General features: G+C 39.5%; 1 protein-coding gene across 1 annotated transcript in view; it reads right to left on the reverse strand.

The window, feature by feature from the left end:
- Positions 1-19,114, reverse strand: part of LOC127628177 (zinc finger protein 462-like) — a 66,105-nt gene that overhangs the window by 23,800 nt on the left and 23,191 nt on the right. The window contains exon 2 of the mRNA XM_052104905.1: positions 208-464. Coding sequence (XP_051960865.1) covers positions 208-433 — 226 coding nt within the window. The 5' untranslated portion in view covers positions 434-464. The remainder of the gene's footprint in view (positions 1-207; positions 465-19,114) is intronic.

Genomic DNA, 19,114 nt, shown 5'->3' on the forward strand with positions numbered 1-19,114 from the left:
TGAAACAACCAAACAAAAAGTCTAAGAAGTCTAGAAGTCTAATACAAGTAAATAACTTGTATGTGCTGTCTATTTTCAAACTACAGACATATTTACTACATACACTACGATAAATAAATAAACAATAACATTTTGTAAAAACTTATTAAACATTGATCTCAGGATTGACTTGGGTCATGTATATGGCAGTATAATACATTCTGATACCTGCATTCTTTTTCAACGAGTCGTAATCATTATTAGTCAAGTCCTCTTCATCGTCTATGGGGCTGAGGGAGTGTATGGAGTTTGACCTTGACCTCTGGGGTGACTCATTGCCCTCTACCACCTCTGTAGGCTGCAGAAAGGCTGTGTGGACGTCCTGTATGTGCGATTTGAGCTCATCATTGGACTCTGCACGGAAATCACAGCCATCGCACTGCAGCACTTCCATCGCTTACAACTCCCTGGAAAATCAGGGAAACCTGGTCAGAGAAAGAAGAATACAGGACTTAAAAGAACAGTATGACCACCAACATAAACAAAAAACAGGACATGCTTTATAGCACATATCTCCAGAATTGCCACAAGTTTGACCAATGAATTTCCAAGACTTTTCCAGTTGTCCGATTTCTGTCTGTGGCAGGGCGGAGGGGGGCGCCAGGTCGTGATCCTACACACCCGGTCCCTTATCAGGCTAATCAAGCCACCAAGAGGGATAAAGGCCGACTGCGGAGGATTGTGCGGGAGAGAGAGATCGTTTATAGACATGTCCGTCATATGTGTGTTTGTTGTCTTTTAAGTTTAATATTAAAATATTATTTATATCGTCAAGCCGGTTCTTGCCGCCTCCTTTCCATTGACTGCTTTACACTGGTGCCGAAATCTGGGAAGGAGGAGGGATACCCCGTAGTACAGCTCTCGCCACTACCGTCCACCCCAACGGAGCAGCCGCGGCCATCTGCCATGGGACGAGGAGCCCGGCCGCCTGGAAGAGGACGACGGCCACTGACCGTGAGGGGAGAAGGGGCTCCTAACCGACTGCCTGGAGTGGTCAGGGCCACTGCCAGGGGCGGAGGAGTCGCCTACCGGCCGCTGAAACGCGGCAGGGTTTGAGACCGCCGACCGTGGAGGGCCTCGTTGCCGACCGCCTGGTGCGGTCAGGGCCACTGCCAGGGGTGGAGGAGTCCCCTACCAGCCGCTGAAACGCGGCGGGGTCTGAGACCGCTGACCGCGAGCGGGGAGGGGCTCGCTGCCGACCGCCTGGAGCGGGAGAACCGTTGCCAGGGGCGGGGGAGACCCCTTCTGTTCCCCAAGAATGCGGCCAGACTTTCCGTCCGCCAGGGGCTGGAGGACTGCCTCCGATCCGCCCGGAGAGGTGTGGCTGCCATCTGTTAGAGGGTGGAGGAGTGGCCGAGGAACAAGCTGCAGCGTATTGTAGAACTGACGAGTAAGTGAGTTTTTTTAATCTCTCTCTCCTCTCTCTTTCTCACTGCCTTTCCGCGTTGGCCTTTTCCCTCTCATTTAAATTTTACAGTTTTTGGGGGGGGGCACTACACTGTTACAGGAAGTACCCCCCCCCTATTTAATTCAGTTTCCCTCCCCTTGTCCCCTCCCTTGTCCAGGTAGACGGGGATGACCTGCCGGCAGACGGGGCAAGTGGCACGCCTCTCCCCAGGGAAAGGGGGGGATGTACATCATGCGGGGGCTGATGTACAGCCTGAGAGAACAAGGGAGGAATGTGGCAGGGCGGAGGGCGGGGCCGGGTCGTGATCATACACACCTGGTCCCTTATCAGGCTAATCAAGCCTCAGAGAGGGATAAAGGCCGACTGTGGAGGATTGTGCGGGAGAGAGAGATCGTTTACGGACATGTCCGTCATGTGTGTGTTTGTGTCTTTTAAGTTTATAATTAAAACTATTATTTATATCGTCAAGCCGGTTCTCGCCTCCTCCTTTCCATTGACTGCTTTACACTGTCGTTTTAAAAAGATTTCCATTTGAACATAATGAACCAATCATCTGGGATTCCAGCCAATGAAATATTTAAAGCAGTGTATAATTAGAAAAAAAATGATTCACTACAGAAATTTCTTTAAAATCAGGGAAACCTGGTTAGACAACGTATAGCCCCCGCTTAAACAAACAATGGCACATGCAATTGTACTGCAAAGGACATTCGATGGCATATTTTCCAGCGAGAGCAATGTATTCTGAAACTCTGACAATACAGAACACTGAGAAATCTTGTTTTTTTGGCAAGTGGTTTGCCTGTTCCAAGAACAATCGCTGAGGAGGGATTATGGGCTGATTTGATCCATTTTTTTTTATTACCCAGAGATGAGCCACAGCTGACAGACACAGTGTGTTTCGGTATTTACATCAGTGTGTTCATCAGATTGCATCAAACCCTTCTGAAATAAGATTGAGAGAATCCGCTGAGAGACGAGGAATGATCAGGGCTTCAGCAATGCAGTAAAAACACAAAGGATTATGGGACTGGCCGTCACTTGGAGGTGGCATTATTATGTTGCGTGACCTCAAAGCTCCCCGCCACCACACTAATCAATGAGCTGAAACAAAGTATGATTCAGTCCCTGATCAATAGTTTTTCATTAAAATATGGGCAGCTGCCATATTAAATACATAGACAGACGGTCAATGCTCAAAGGTCAGCTGTTTTGCGGCGTATTGCAATATCTAGAAAATCTAAAAACTAGGGAACGGTCCTAATTTATATAAAAACTGATATTAATCATTTTCACACAATAAATATAGAAATTGTTTATGCCTATTTGCCTCATTGTTTAGCTTATCAGTTTTAAAAATCTAATTTTATATAGATATATATATGTATATATATATATATATATATATATATATATATATATACAGTGAGGAAAATAAGTATTTGAACACCCTGCTATTTTGCAAGTTCTCCCACTTGGAAATCATGGAGGGTCTGAAATTGTCATCGTAGGTGCATGTCCACTGTGAGAGACATAATCTAAAAAAAAAATCCAGAAATCACAATATATGATTTTTTAACTATTTATTTGTATGATACAGCTGCAAATAAGTATTTGAACACCTGTCTATCAGCTAGAATTCTGACCCTCAAAGACCTGTTAGTCTGCCTTTAAAATGTCCACCTCCACTCCATTTATTATCCTAAATTAGATGCACCTGTTTGAGGTCGTTAGCTGCATAAAGACACCTGTCCACCCCATACAATCAGTAAGAATCCAACTACTAACATGGCCAAGACCAAAGAGCTGTCCAAAGACACTAGAGACAAAATTGTACACCTCCACAAGGCTGGAAAGGGCTACGGGAAATTGCCAAGCAGCTTGGTGAAAAAAGGTCCACTGTTGGAGCAATCATTAGAAAATGGAAGAAGCTAAACATGACTGTCAATCTCCCTCGAACTGGGGCTCCATGCAAGATCTCACCTCGTGGGGTCTCAATGATCCTAAGAAAGGTGAGAAATCAGCCCAGAACTACACGGGAGGAGCTGGTCAATGACCTGAAAAGAGCTCGGACCACCGTTTCCAAGGTTACTGTTGGTAATACACTAAGACGTCATGGTTTGAAATCATGCATGGCACAGAAGGTTCCCCTGCTTAAACCAGCACATGTCAAGGCCCGTCTTTAGTTTGCCAATGACCATTTGGATGATCCAGAGGAGTCATGGGAGAAAGTCATGTGGTCAGATGAGACCAAAATAGAACTTTTGGTCATAATTCCACTAACCGTGTTTGGAGGAAGAAGAATGATGAGTACCATCCCAAGAACACCATCCCTACTGTGAAGCATGGGGGTGGTAGCATCATGCTTTGGGGGTGTTTTTCTGCACATGGGACAGGGCGACTGCACTGTATTAAGGAGAGGATGACCGGGGCCATGTATTGCGAGATTTTGGGGAACAACCTCCTTCCCTCAGTTAGAGCATTGAAGATGGGTCGAGGCTGGGTCTTCCAACATGACAATGACCCGAAGCACACAGCCAGGATAACCAAGGAGTGGCTCTGTAAGAAGCATATCAAGGTTCTGGCGTGGCCTAGCCAGTCTCCAGACCTAAACCCAATAGAGAATCTTTGGAGGGAGCTCAAACTCCGTGTTTCTCAGTGACAGCCCAGAAACCTGACTGATCTAGAGAAGATCTGTGTGGAGGAGTGGGCCAAAATCCCTCCTGCAGTGTGTGCAAACCTGGTGAAAAACTACAGGAAACGTTTGACCTCTGTAATTGCAAACAAAGGCTACTGTACCAAATATTAACATTGATTTTCTCAGGTGTTCAAATACTTATTTGCAGCTGTATCATACAAATAAATAGTTAAAAAATCATACATTGTGATTTCTGGATTTTTTTTTTAGATTATGTCTCTCACAGTGGACATGCAACTACGATGACAATTTCAGACCCCTCCATGATTTCTAAGTGGGAGAACTTGCAAAATAGCAGGGTGTTCAAATACTTATTTTCCTCACTGTATATATATATATACACACTCACCTAAAGGATTATTAGGAACACCTGTTCAATTTCTCTTCAATGCATTTAGGGGTGTGGTCCTGGTCAAGACAATCTCCTGAACTCCAAACTGAATGTCAGAATGGGAAAGAAAGGTGATTTAAGCAATTTTGAGCTTGGCATGGTTGTTGGTGCCAGACGGGCCGGTCTGAGTATTTCACAATCTGCTCAGTTACTGGGATTTTCACGCACAACCATTTCTAGGGTTTACAAAGAATGGTGTGAAAAGGGAAAAACATCCAGTATGCGGCAGTCCTGTGGGCGAAAATGCCTTGTTGATGCTAGAGGTCAGAGGAGAATGGGCCGACTGATTCAAGCTGATAGAAGAGCAACTTTGCCTGAAATAACCACTCGTTACAACCGAGGTATGCAGCAAAGCATTTGTGAAGCCACAACACGCACAACCTTGAGGCGGATGGGCTACAACAGCAGAAGACCCCACCGGGTACCACTCATCTCCACTAAAATAGGAAAAAGAGGCTACAATTTGCAAGAGCTCACCAAAATTGGACAGTTGAAGACTGGAGAAATGTTGCCTGGTCTGATGAGTCTCGATTTCTGTTGAGACATTCAGATGGTAGAGTCAGAATTTGGCGTAAACAGAATGAGAACATGGATCCATCATGCCTTGTTACCACTGTGCAGGCTGGTGGTGGTGGTGTAATGGTGTGGGGGATGTTTTCTTGGCACACTTTAGGCCCCTTAGTGCCAACTGGGCATCGTTTAAATGCCACGGCCTACCTGAGCATTGTTTCTGACCATGTCCATCCCTTTATGGCCACCATGTACCCATCCTCTGATGGCTACTTCCAGCAGGATAATGCACCATGTCACAAAGCTCGAATCATTTCAAATTGGTTTCTTGAACATGACAATGCGTTCACTGTACTAAAATGGCCTCCACAGTCACCAGATCTCAACCCAATAGAGCATCTTTGGGATGTGGTAGAACGGGAGCTTCGTGCCCTGGATGTGCATCCCACAAATCTCCATCAACTGCAAGATGCTATCCTATCAATATGGGCCAACATTTCTAAAGAATGCTTTCAGCACCTTGTTGAATCAATGCCACGTAGAATTAAGGCAGTTCTGAAGGCGAAAGGGGGTCAAACACAGTATTAGTATGTGTTCCTAATAATCCTTTAGGTGAGTGTACATACACATACATACGTTTATACGCAAACGTTTAACATAAGATACAACTGGATCTGATTGACGAGAATCCTATCACCAATCCTCTAGATGTCACTCACTTATTTACCTTGCATGAAGTTACAACAGAATCCTGTTGATTAAATCATTCAGTGCTTAACATGGCAGATGCAGGCGCATTCGTGTAAATAAAAAGACAGCGGTATGGAAGTTACTTTCTGTTACATGTTGAATGTGCTGGAGCCACGTTATTCTATCCCTAGCTGCAAACCGATGAGTGAGGAGATAATCCCGAGCTCTGTCCCTACAGCGGAGAGGGTGGTCCTCATGTGCGATGGTTGGACGTCTAGGAGTCAAGACACCCCATGTCACAATTACCTGCCGCTATATACGTGATGACTGTGTTCTCGTTTCAGAAGCTGGTGTGTGGTGAGGGTACTGGCGCACTATGGCTGCTGTCAATCATCCAGGTGGATGCTGCACACTGGTGGTGTTTGAGGAGATTCCCAGTTCACCGTGCTTTGAGTGTAGTGTCAGAAAAGCGCTATATAAATGTGATGTTCACTAGCCACACGGGGGAAAATATATCTGCATTGCTTTCACAGGGTTTGGAAGAGTGGGAGCTCACTAAGAATGATCCGGTCATTGTGACCGACAATACAGAAAACATGATACGTGTCGTGGAGATGATGGAGCTGCTCCATATTGCCTGTTTTTCTCATGCACTAAATCCGGCATCTCTCGGTTGCTTGGTCGAGTTAGGTGTGTAGTGACGTTCTTTCATAGGAGCGCAAACGCTAATAAAGTTTAACAAATGTTACTGAACTCACACACAACAGTCAGTACTGTGTATGAAACACTTGATGATGAGAGATCAACAGAGAATGGACAGACTGGTTTGAGCTGACAGAAAGTCTACGGTAACTCAGATAACCACTCTGTATAATTGTGATGAATAATATATCTCTGAATGCTGTTCTGACATGCGGGTTGGAGCTGTTTCGGTGGCATGAGGGGGACCTACACAATATTAGGCAGGTGGTTTTAATGTTGTGGCTGATCGGTGTATGTATAAATATATTGGGACAGGGATGATGGTGGAGCATTTGAAGCAGCAGGGAAATTCACACTTGCTCCAGTGATGTGTTGAAGATCTGTGTGAAGATGGAGGCAGGCTGGTCAGCACAGGATTTTAGACAAGTGGGTGAAACACCATCCTTTCCTTGTATTCTGTTTCAGGGAGACCCAGCACACATCCTCTTCACAGATCTTAATTGCAGGTTGAGTAGCAGGAGGGGAGTTGCAGGTGGTGTTTGTGTAAAGTGAAGGTCAGAGTGGGTGTGGTATGTGAGATTGGGCTTTTCAAATCTACAGTAAAACACATTCAGATCATCAGTCAGTTGTTGATTCACTACAGTGTTGGGGGATGGTGTCTCAGAGTTGGTGATGACCTTTAGGCCTCTCCACACCGAGAGGCAGGGTCGTTAGCTGAAAACTTGCTTTCCAGCTTTTCAGGGTAGCTTCTTTTAGCCACTCTAATCTCCTTAGTCAGTGTGTTTCTGGCCTGATTATACAAGATTTGATCCCAACTTCAGTAAGCATCCTCTTTGTCCTGACGAAGCTGCCTGAGTTCTGCTGGTTTGTCATTTTTGTATGTTAAATGAGTCCAAGTAGGAATGCATATGTCCTCATAGAAACTTATATATGATGTCACAGTATCTGTGAGTTTTATGGTAGTATTTGTGGCATAATGTTGAGAACATCAGCCGATATACAGAATTTAAAAATGATCACCATCACCCGATACATTTTCCCATTTGGCCTATTAATTTCTCAAGCTGCAACAGTGCCTGTAAATCACCTTTAATAACAACCACAGGTCATTTTGTTTTTAACACCCCATCGTGTTAAATAATAGACCGTGTGCCACAAAGTCTCATTGAAATGGTCTCACATATCAAAGCAGAGTTCTCTCTCTCTCTCTCTCTCTCTCTCCTCAACAGTTTTCTGTAACTGGCAAATATAAATAAAACTCGCAATTATGCGGATATCTTGTTTAAAACCATTTATTCACAAAGCTCACAAAATTTGCGCAAATCCATTTTTTTCCAGTGGAGTGCTCATGTATGTTCCTCTTAAGCATGTTTCTTAATAGCCTCAGTCAGACTATTTATTACAATTCCTTTATGTGCAAACAATTGCTGAAATGGGAAGATTAAACAGAAACCAGGAGAATATACAAGCGAAAACACATTGACATGAATTACATGAATTCTTCGGTATATTATTTGAACTGTAAAGTTGTTTAAATCACGTTTGCCGGTGCTGCGTCGTCATGGCAACGAAGTTGTAAAATTGTTTATATCTTTCCACAGATGTGGTCAGTAAGTGATTTAATGACAGTAAAATCATGTTCACACACATATTGTTTGTCTTGTGTTTATACTTTTGAAACAGTATTTTAATGTTTACAGATTAAACCCCATTGACTTGCATTGTAAGTGTCTCACTGGAACAGATTTTGTTTATTTGAAATACATGTTTGTGGTTTTCAACAAATTCTGATGATTGAGTTGAACTTTGATCCCGTAATATTCCTTTTAAGGCTTATGAGAAGTAGCAAAATATAAAGCTATGGGACAAATTCCAAAATAGCTTTAATGTGACCTTTATTTACAAAGATAAATAATAATAATAACCCTAAAGGTATACAAATTCCTCAGGTAAATAAGTCAGCTAACATGTTTTTCTTTCATCGTGTTCGATCTGTGTGGTGAGGACACAAATGTTTTTCCATTAATCCAACTGAAAAGCTGTTAGCAGTAGTTCAGATCTGAAAGCTTTGGCATAATTCCTGACCGTGACCCTCTCACATATCCGGACTCATTCTGTGTGATTTCTGCAGGAAAAGACCTCGATGTCAAGGCCGATGTGATAATGGTTTACTGCTATACATTAGAACAGCCTTGAATAATGTGAAAACAAACTAAATAGATTCTACTTGGATCTTAGTCACTCCTCAAAGCACAATGGATTATTTTAACTATTTTTATTGGTGGCGAGGACAAACTGAAATAGAAGAAAAGGGTTTAAGTTCCTGGGATAAAAATAAAATCAAGGTTAAGGTTTGTAATTGTTCTTAAGAAGATCCATAAACTAATGCATTGTTTAAAATGATCAAAATATGCAGAGCGGAGTAGTTCATTAAAAGTAGCAACATTACTAACTTAAACTACATTTTTCAGAAGTGCCTTAAATACAACAGAATGAAAATATATTTTTTTGAATAATGAACTATGAACTAAAGTCATAGTATTTCATCAAAATATAATAACCTTCTGCACCTCTTAATAACAAGCCAAAGTGGGCAAGGAAAAGTAACCAATTATATCGAAGCCTTCTTTTCATGGTCCAATCAAATCCCAATGTGAAATCAAGTCCTGCCCCACATTATTATTTGCCACTCAGAAATACATCAAAATGCATGACACCAAAATGAGTGATGAAATGTGCCTTAAACAGCAAAGCATCTCAAGGTCGAACGATAGCAGACTTTGCCAAAACCGATAAACAAGATGGTAGAAAATGCTGATAAGAGAGAAATCGGTCGATAGTTTTAAAAGAATTAAAAACAAAATGACTTATTGAATGATGAAACATTTCTTAGTCTTTCCTTAATATGACAGGCTTTGACTTTTAACTATATGCTAGTAATTAGCAAATGAAGCTTTTTATAGCCTATATATTCACCAGATGAAGGGTTTTGTGTATACAGTATACGTCTATAGATAGATACATTGATAGATAGATGGACAGACAGATCACAAGATGAGGTTTATTGATGAGGAATAATAATAAAAAACTAGATGGTGCTTGCTGTGGCAAAACTCGTCAAATAGCATTTTAAAACTTGTTGCTAAGCACTAAAATAATGGTAATAGAATGTTGCTGGCATGTGTTTTTCATGATGGTTGCATTTGGGTGTTATATTTGTGTTAGAGACTGGTAGCACATTTTTAGAATGCTTTAGCACTTCGCTAGGTGATGCTAACATGTGTTAACATGATGCTAGCAAGCTTTCAGGATGTTATAACACTTCGCTAGGTGATGCTAACATGTGTTAGCATGATGCTAGCACGTTTTTAGCATGTTTTAGCACTTCGCTAGGCAATGCTAGCATGTTATAGCATGACTCTAGCACGTTTTAAGCATGTTGTACCACTTCGCTAGGCAATGCTAGCATGTTATAGCATGACTCTAGCACGCTTTTACCATGTTGTAGCACTTCGCTAGGTGATGACACGGATTAATCATTCTACCTCTAATCATTACATCTGACTATCTGGAAAATAAAACTAGACTTTTACATTTACAAGAAAATGTGAGCAGTGTTCACTTCATGCTTGACTCAACAGACACTAAAACTGGTTTCATGGTTGGAATCCCTGCAAGATGAGAAGATCCCTCTTGTTGGGTATAAAGACATACGATCTCTCCTATAGCTGATCACCTCTGGCCTCAAAGAGTAAAAGCACACGGTGGATTCAAACTTCATTTTGAACAAGACTGCCAGTGTGTCCCAGGACAACATCTCTCATTGTCTGTGGAGGTCAAGTTTCAATGCCGTGAGAAGCCCCACCCTGAACCAATCTGAGATGTTAAACACAACACATCTCACCTAGAGGACTGTACAGGCGGAGCGTCACTGAACCTGCGGTCGGGCTAATGGGGTGAGATCGGTAAAGCTTTGGTGCTCCTCTGACAGTCACTGAGCTCCAGAGATCATCAGAGCTTCAAGGACGGCCATTTTCAGAGCAGCTGTGTGTTCTGAGGTGTTCAGTCAGAGCGTAACATGGACTCACAGATCCAGCACTACCAATCTATCTAGCAGATGTACAGTCCCACAAACCCTCAGCAGAAACACAGAACAAACCTTCCTGCCGGCCAGACTGAGCGTTCTTAGGATAAAACATATATCCTGTAATATCTGTTGTTGCTGAGCAGATCTCTTCGGAGCGTCCGGACACTGGAGCAGAAGTGTGTGCAGTGTTCACGGTAACCGTAGTTACTCAGAAACATCATCTAAAGCTAAACGGTTCATGTCCATTTCAGGCAATGTATCAGATTTTGGTAGACCGCCTTTTTAAGAATATTCCGGGTTCAGTACAAGAAAAGCTCAATTAGTGTAAGGCACTTATAATGGAAGTGAATAGGGATGCACCGATCCAATATCGGCTCTGATACTGAAGCTTTTAGACGGGTCGGGTACCGGTCCGATGAGCCCGATCCAAATCCCACACTGTGTGTTAGTCATGTACTGTCAAGCTCCACAAATGACATCAAAGAACCATAAAAACAGCATTAAAGTAGTTCACATGACTCGTGCATTTTATTCAAAGCCACTTGAAGACGTGCGACGGCTCTGAGAATCACAAAACACTGTTTAATAAGTAAATATACAGTACGCATGCGGAGTGCGTTTCAGTGAACGGCGCCGCTCTGTTGACACACATACATAACAAGCGCAGGCTGACGAGGCGGTCGCGGCTCATCTCAGATGCTCAATAGTTTGGTTCATTATTATATACATTGAGAACGGCACCGGAGGAGCATTTGACCAGAATGTGACTAAGAAGCGAATGAAACTCCAGTGAACTAGCCCACAAACACACACATACAGGACGTCCCGGAGACTTCAGCATGTCAAAATAAAAGCGTGAGGGGTTTAAAAGGTGCACGACTGAAATATATTACTGTTGTATTTCAAATACTAGAAGTCAAAAATTATAAATAAATTATTATTATTATTAGCATTATTAATTGTTTACTAATTACAGCAATATTTCAGTTGAATGGGTTTAAAAGATAAGCGGAAGTTAATCTGACTGTGTAAAGTTATTTCCAATGCCATGACATCAGCGGTTCGTTGATAATGAAGTTGTTATATTGGACATAACTTTGGAAAGCAAACGTTAGTACACAGCACTCCAAAACAATGTGATTTAAGCATTTCGATATCAATTTCAATTGTGTAATCTTAAAAAAAAAAAACTTTTTTTTTACTTTAATTTTGATAAATATTATTCAATAAAATTTGATGGAAATTTGTTATGAAATTTAAATGCGTAGATCTTGAAAATATTATTTGAGTGCATTTTATCACAATAAAATCATATTAACATTTAACCTGATGATGAGCACAAAGCATGACAATGACACACCTGAGCTTAAATGGTTGTACGGGACCCTTTGCAGTTTGTTGAAGAACGATGACGAAGGCCAGATCTCATGTAAACAATGGAGAATATATCAATATTTCTCACATTTATCACTTTTATGGACAAAAAGTGCGATTGGATGTTTTTAATGAACGCTTGTCATGGACGATTGACCCAAGTGTTTTGAACTGGATTCATCTGGCGATCGTGTTTTCATAATAAAAGTCCCGTTTTGATATCGCATGTTTTCATAATAAAAGTCCCGTTTTGATATCGCATGTTTTCATAATAAAAGTCCCGTTTTGATATCGCATGTTTTCATAATAAAAGTCCCGTTTTGATATCGCATGTTTTCATAATAAAAGTCCCGTTTTGATATTGCATGTTTTCATTTGTACTCCTGCACTAGTAATAGACTTAAATTATATATTAAATGTAAGTACCGTGTGCGGGCGAATCTTGCGTATCAACAGGTTAATGTTTACATTGTTAAGCTATACTTTTAAAACGGTGTGTATTTTAGCATTTACAGATTGAATTCAGTCACTTCCACAATTTTTCAATTTACAAATTATATTATACATGTTATTATACATATATTATAACATGTATAATAAATAATAGTATACATTTTATTATAAATATATTATAACATGTATAATAAATAATAGTATACATTTTATTATAAATATATTATAACATGTATTAAATAATATTATACATGTTATTATAAATATATTATAACATGTATAATAAATAATAGTATACATTTTATTATAAATATATTATAACATGTATTAAATAATAGTATACATTTTATTATAAATATATTATAACATGTATTCAATAATAGTATACATTTTATTATAAATATATTATAACATGTATAATAAATAATAGTATACATTTTATTATAAATATATTATAACATGTATTAAATAATAGTATACATGTTATTATAAATATATTATAACATGTATAATAAATAATAGTATACATTTTATTATAAATATATTATAACATGTATTAAATAATATTATACATGTTATTATAAATATATTATAACATGTATAATAAATAATAGTATACATTTTATTATAAATATATTCTAACATGTATTAAATAATAGTATACATTTTATTATAAATATATTATAACATGTATTCAATAATAGTATACATTTTATTATAAATATATTATAACATGTATAATAAATAATAGTATACATTTTATTATAAATATATTATAACATGTATTAAATAATAGTATACATGTTATTATAAATATATTATAACATGTATAATAAATAATAGTATACATTTTATTATAAATATATTATAACATGTATTAAATAATAGTATACATTTTATTATAAATATATTATAACATGTATAATAAATAATAGTATACATTTTATTATAAATATATTATAACATGTATTAAATAATATTATACATGTTATTATACATATATTATAACATGTATAATAAATAATATTATACATGTTATTATAAATATATTATAACATGTATAATAAATAATAGTATACATTTTATTATAAATATATTATAACATGTATTAAATAATATTATACATGTTATTATAAATATATTATAACATGTATAATAAATAATAGTATACATTTTATTATAAATATATTATAACATGTATTCAATAATAGTATACATTTTATTATAAATATATTATAACATGTATAATAAATAATAGTATACATTTTATTATAAATATATTATAACATGTATTAAATAATAGTATACATGTTATTATAAATATATTATAACATGTATAATAAATAATAGTATACATTTTATTATAAATATATTATAACATGTATTAAATAATAGTATACATTTTATTATAAATATATTATAACATGTATTAAATAATATTATACATGTTATTATACATATATTATAACATGTATAATAAATAATATTATACATGATATTATAAATATATTATAACATGTATAATAAATAATATGTACATAAACACTTCAATAGTTTAATAAATGCTTTTAAATCCATGAATGCCATTGCATTGCCTTTGTTTATTTATGAAATGTACAGTATTTCAGAAATTAAGGTTTTAAAGCATTTTGGCCGTGTACTCACAAAACAACGCAGATACACCAACATAGAACAATAAATGTAAACCAACATGTTGTATGATGTTATATTTTATCAGTGAGTGGTGGTGGTGTAGTGGTCTAATGCACATAATGGGTAATCTGGTAATCAGAAGGACACTGGTTCGAGTCCCACAGTCACCACCATTATGTCCTTGAATAAGACACTTAACTCCAGGTTGCTCCAGGGGGATTGTCCCTGTAATAAGGGCTCTGTAAGTCGCTTTGGATAAAAAGCGTCTGTCAAATGCATAAATATAAATAAATATAAATATATCATATCAGGTTTATTTTTCATTTATAATTTACATTGATTTGTAGAGCGCATGCTAAAAATCGTTACTGTCTCTTTAAGAAAACCAGCAGTTCTGTAAAGATCTGCATATTAATGAGAGAATAATCAAACGGATTGTGTGGCCAACACATTAGTAATCACATAGGATGACATTTGGCCATATATGTGAGTGAAGTAGAGAGTTGGAATTAAAAAATCAACATTGAAAATGCATTGAAAATCTATATTATATATTACTCAGCACTACTATACAGTACTGTGCAAATGTCTCAGGCACATAAGCACAAAAGCATTTGTGTTAAGATGGTTATTATTATCTTCAGCTTTAGTTCAGCATTACTAGACGCAATTATAATAGAAGAACAGGGAGCCCTGCAACAGATGGCATTGCCCCCACAGTGCCCCCACAGTGCCCTCACTGAACATCTGAGATTATATAAAGAGACAGAAGACCAACAACCAAGAGAAAATTTGTGCAGGTGTATTTAGGAGAATTGGGGCTGTTTAAAGGCAAAGATGGTCACACTGAATATTGATTTAGCTTTTTTATGTTTTCTGAACTTTGTATGACATTAAGTGATAAATGAAAACTATTTACGTCATTATTTTTGAAGACATCTTCACTGTGACATGTGACTAAAACTCTATCAAATATCTATCTATATATACACTCATTATATGCATATACACACGACTTGTGTGAAGTAAAATAGGTTGTAATCTGGAGAAATGATCCTGTATTTCCGCTGTGGGCATTATATTTGCGATCACTGAATATGTGGATGAACTTCAGTTGAAATATAGCTTAACTCTAATTCAAGACATCTCCTTTTCCACACATGGTTGAGTCCGACTTCCACAAAAAAGCTCAGAAGGACATTTATAGGAACTACCCATCCAGCTTCACAAGGGGCTCTAACAATGTGAAGCATGCCTGAACTTCCCTGTTTCAGAGCTGGAAAACATCTGCGGCGAGGGGCGAGAGCGAGGATGACACGTGAACCAGTGAACAAGTGAGACGTGATGAAACACTGGAACAAAGAGAGCGGAGGGGCCGGTGAGGATCAGTGCATGCCAGTGCGAGACCTTCAATCGCAGAACGGCACAGACTCCAAAGTCGACTGACGTCTGTTAATCACCAACAGACCTGCAGAACGACAGCAGCTGCCCCTCGCAAACAGCCCCCCATAAACCAGCGCTAAGCAGATTACAAGCACAGAGGGCTCGTCCTAAACCGCTAGTCCACCATTCCACACAACAAAGAGAGAGACAGACAGAAAGACAGACAGGCAGAGAATGAGAGAGAGACGGGTCGGGAATGGAGATTACATTCTCTGGCTAAACATTCACATTCATCGTGTTCCACCAGCAACATCTAATCAGCTCTCGTGACCCTCCGTGAACGAATACTGACACATTTTGAACTAATTCATGGAAGGTTGAAGGCAGAGGAACAATTACACAATTACAAACAGAAACAGTTTGAGTCAAGAGATGAAAAGAGGAACTCATAGTTGGGTGTTTCTTTAACTTCGGGCAACGTTTAGCACTGTGAAGTCGTCTCGTTAAAGTCATTTATTGAATTAGTCTCCCAACGATGTCCATCAGTGTGCGTGCACGCATCACAGGAGGATTATGCCGAGTCATGACGTTGTAACGTTTGATACATTTACAGAAATCATTTTCACATCTTGGTCTCAGAAGTTTCCCCGAAAGTTCCTGAGAAGTACAAATCAAGTGAAATGAGTCAATTGTTGACGTCCGCTAACAGTACAGGGCTATAAATGAACGAGGATAGCATCACATGGAGATCTTTGACTTGTGATTGCAGACTTTCTCAGGAGAAACAGATATGAAAGAGATTCATTAGAGACTCAAACAGCTGGTCTTTCCACGGCCAGATGATACAGGAACTGAAGTTCTTTCACTTCATGTATGTTCTCACGGGGTGGAAGGGGATCTTTACTGTGTGGTTTTGGGGCATTTGAGTATGTGTGCTGATCTCAGTGGAGCTTTAGCTGTTATATAACGGTGTGGTGCCCATTACGTAAAACACACGACACTCGATTGACAGGTTTTGGCTCACAGGGTCACTGCAAGAGTCATTTAGGAGAAAACATTGGAGAACATACAGTGGCATTCTGAAGTGCACTTATTACAGGGACAATCCCCCCTGGAGCAACCTGGAGTTAAGTGCCTTACTCAAGGACACAATGGTGGAGACTGTGGGGATAGAACCAGCAACCTTCTGATTACCAGTTATGTGCTTTAGCCACTACACCACCTCAATATAAATATATAAATATATTTTTTAACTATAGAAATTTCAATGACTTTTGATAACTTTACCAGGCCTAAAAAGCACCATTTTAAAATTCCCTGATGTTTCCAGCTTTTCCATAGTTGCATTTCCACTATTGGGACAGTGCCCACCAGGGCTATCAACTGGCCAGATGGTGCCAACAGCCTCGGGCCTTGAGCCGCAAGACCAAAATCAATCTGTGTTCCCAACATCGGGCCAATATCTCCACAGCGTTGCCCTAAAACCCCTTAATATGCCACCCTGCTGCCAACGTCACACACCACGCTCGTTTCACAAGCAAGAGGGAAGCTCAAGTTGAGGTATCATGTTATCTAGTTATCTAGAATATTGAGTTTATAGCTAATGTAAACAGAGATAAGTTAGCGTTGACAACTCACCGACTGTAACTGCATGTTGTCCCGAGTGGTCTCTCCACTAACAGCGGGATGATGTCCCAGCACACCGTCTACGAAAGTTCACCGAACCATGGAAAGGCATTTCTTTGGTTTAAGGCTTTGTCCATTGGACATTCTAACGGATTAGTGCGCTGGATACACAACCTAGGAAGTTCAGTCAAACACCATCTTTGACATTGCCTCCGCGTCTGAGACGTCAATCCGCGCATCTTATCACGTGACATGTTGAGCGCGTTACCGTGGAGACACAGCATGTGTGGAGGCTTCACGCTATTCTCCACGGCATCCACACACAACTCGCCACACACCCCACCTGAGAGCGAGAACCACATTATAGCGACCACGAGGAGGTTACCCCATGTGACTCTACCCTCCCTAGCAACCGGGCTAATTTGGTTGCTAAGGAGACCTGACTGGAGTCACTCACCACACGCCCCACCGAGAGCGAGAACCACATTATAGCGACCACGAGGAGGTTACACCATGTGACTCTACCCTCCCTAGCAACCGTGCCAATTTGGTTGCTAAGGAGACCTGGCTGGAGTCACTCAGCACAAGCCCCACCGAGAGCGAGAACCACATTATAGAGAACACGAGGAGGTTACCCCATGTGAATCTACCCTCCCTAGCAACCGGGCCAATTTGGTTGCTAAGGAGACCTGGCTGGAGTCACTCACCACACGTCCCACCGAGAGCGAGAACCACATTATAGAGACCACGAGGAGGTTACCCCATGTGAATCTACCCTCCCTAGCAACCGGGCCAGTTTGGTTGCTAAGGAGACCTGACTGGAGTCACTCACCACACGCCCCACCGAGAGCGAGAACCACATTATAGTGACCACGAGGAGGTTACCCCATGTGACTCTACCCTCCCTAGCAACCCCGCCAATTTGGTTGCTAAGGAGACCTGGCTGGAGTCACTCAGCACGCCCTGGATTCAAACTCACAACTCCATCCTCACACCATGCTGTAAGCGTCAACACTCGCTGAGATACACAGGCAACGGGTGTAATATTTAAGCAAAAACACACAAGAGCTCATGATGTGTATTGTGGTTATTGGATGGTTATTTTACAGTTATTTCCGTATTCGAGAGCTTAATTACATTTTATTATCAACAACATTGGAGATATTTTTCAAATGAAGTGCAGCATAACTGAACATCCCAGATGTGAGATATTTATTTAATACACTGTTATTACTATTACTAATATTTAACTAGAGTAAACATTACTATACAGTAAGCAGTTCACTACATGGCTAAGTGTGATTATTAAACCCCAAAAAGCTGATATCGTCTAAACATAATAGTTATAGTGTGTATGTGCTGCACACATTACATTACATTTATGCATTTGGCAGATGCTTTTATCCAAAGTGACTTACAGAGCACTTATTACAGGGACAATCCCCCCGGAGCAACCTGGAGTTAAGTGTCTTACTCAAGGACACAATGGTGATGACTGTGGGGATCAAACCAGCAACCTTCTGATTACAAGTTATATGCTTTAGCCCACTACACCACCACCACTCCTATACTGCACACTTCATCTTTCATCTAACCAATCAGAACGCATGTGATGATCATGATGTTTTCAGTGAGCGGCCGGCTTCAAACGTTCCTGTTGAAGTGTGCAGCACACGCAGATTACATGTTAATTCAATTGTAGCCTTTTGTAGTTTAATGGACCTTTTCACAGACTGTGATGATGCGTTTTCACCTAATATAGTGACGTTCCGATCATCGTCATTATCTAACGTTTACAACTCAAATGTTTTCCAGAAAATACAAAAACAATAACATTTTGCATTATATTGATACTTAAACCCTTTTATCAGCGCAGAGATGACAGCAGATTAGCAGAGAAAGTTTGTAACAGCGCTTATAAAGCAATAATGTTGATTCACAATGAAACACTTTTGTGTGTTTGACACCTATCCCGAGTCCCTATAGTTACCATGTATCAAAAACCTCTTTAGTGACACAATCACACAGTTTTATTACACCAAAATATTTTCCAGGACAGTTAGATATTTTTCAAATTTTCCATGACTGGAAAACCGCAAT

Source organism: Xyrauchen texanus, chromosome 34 (genome assembly GCF_025860055.1).
Source record: "Xyrauchen texanus isolate HMW12.3.18 chromosome 34, RBS_HiC_50CHRs, whole genome shotgun sequence".
Taxonomy (NCBI): domain Eukaryota; kingdom Metazoa; phylum Chordata; class Actinopteri; order Cypriniformes; family Catostomidae; genus Xyrauchen; species Xyrauchen texanus.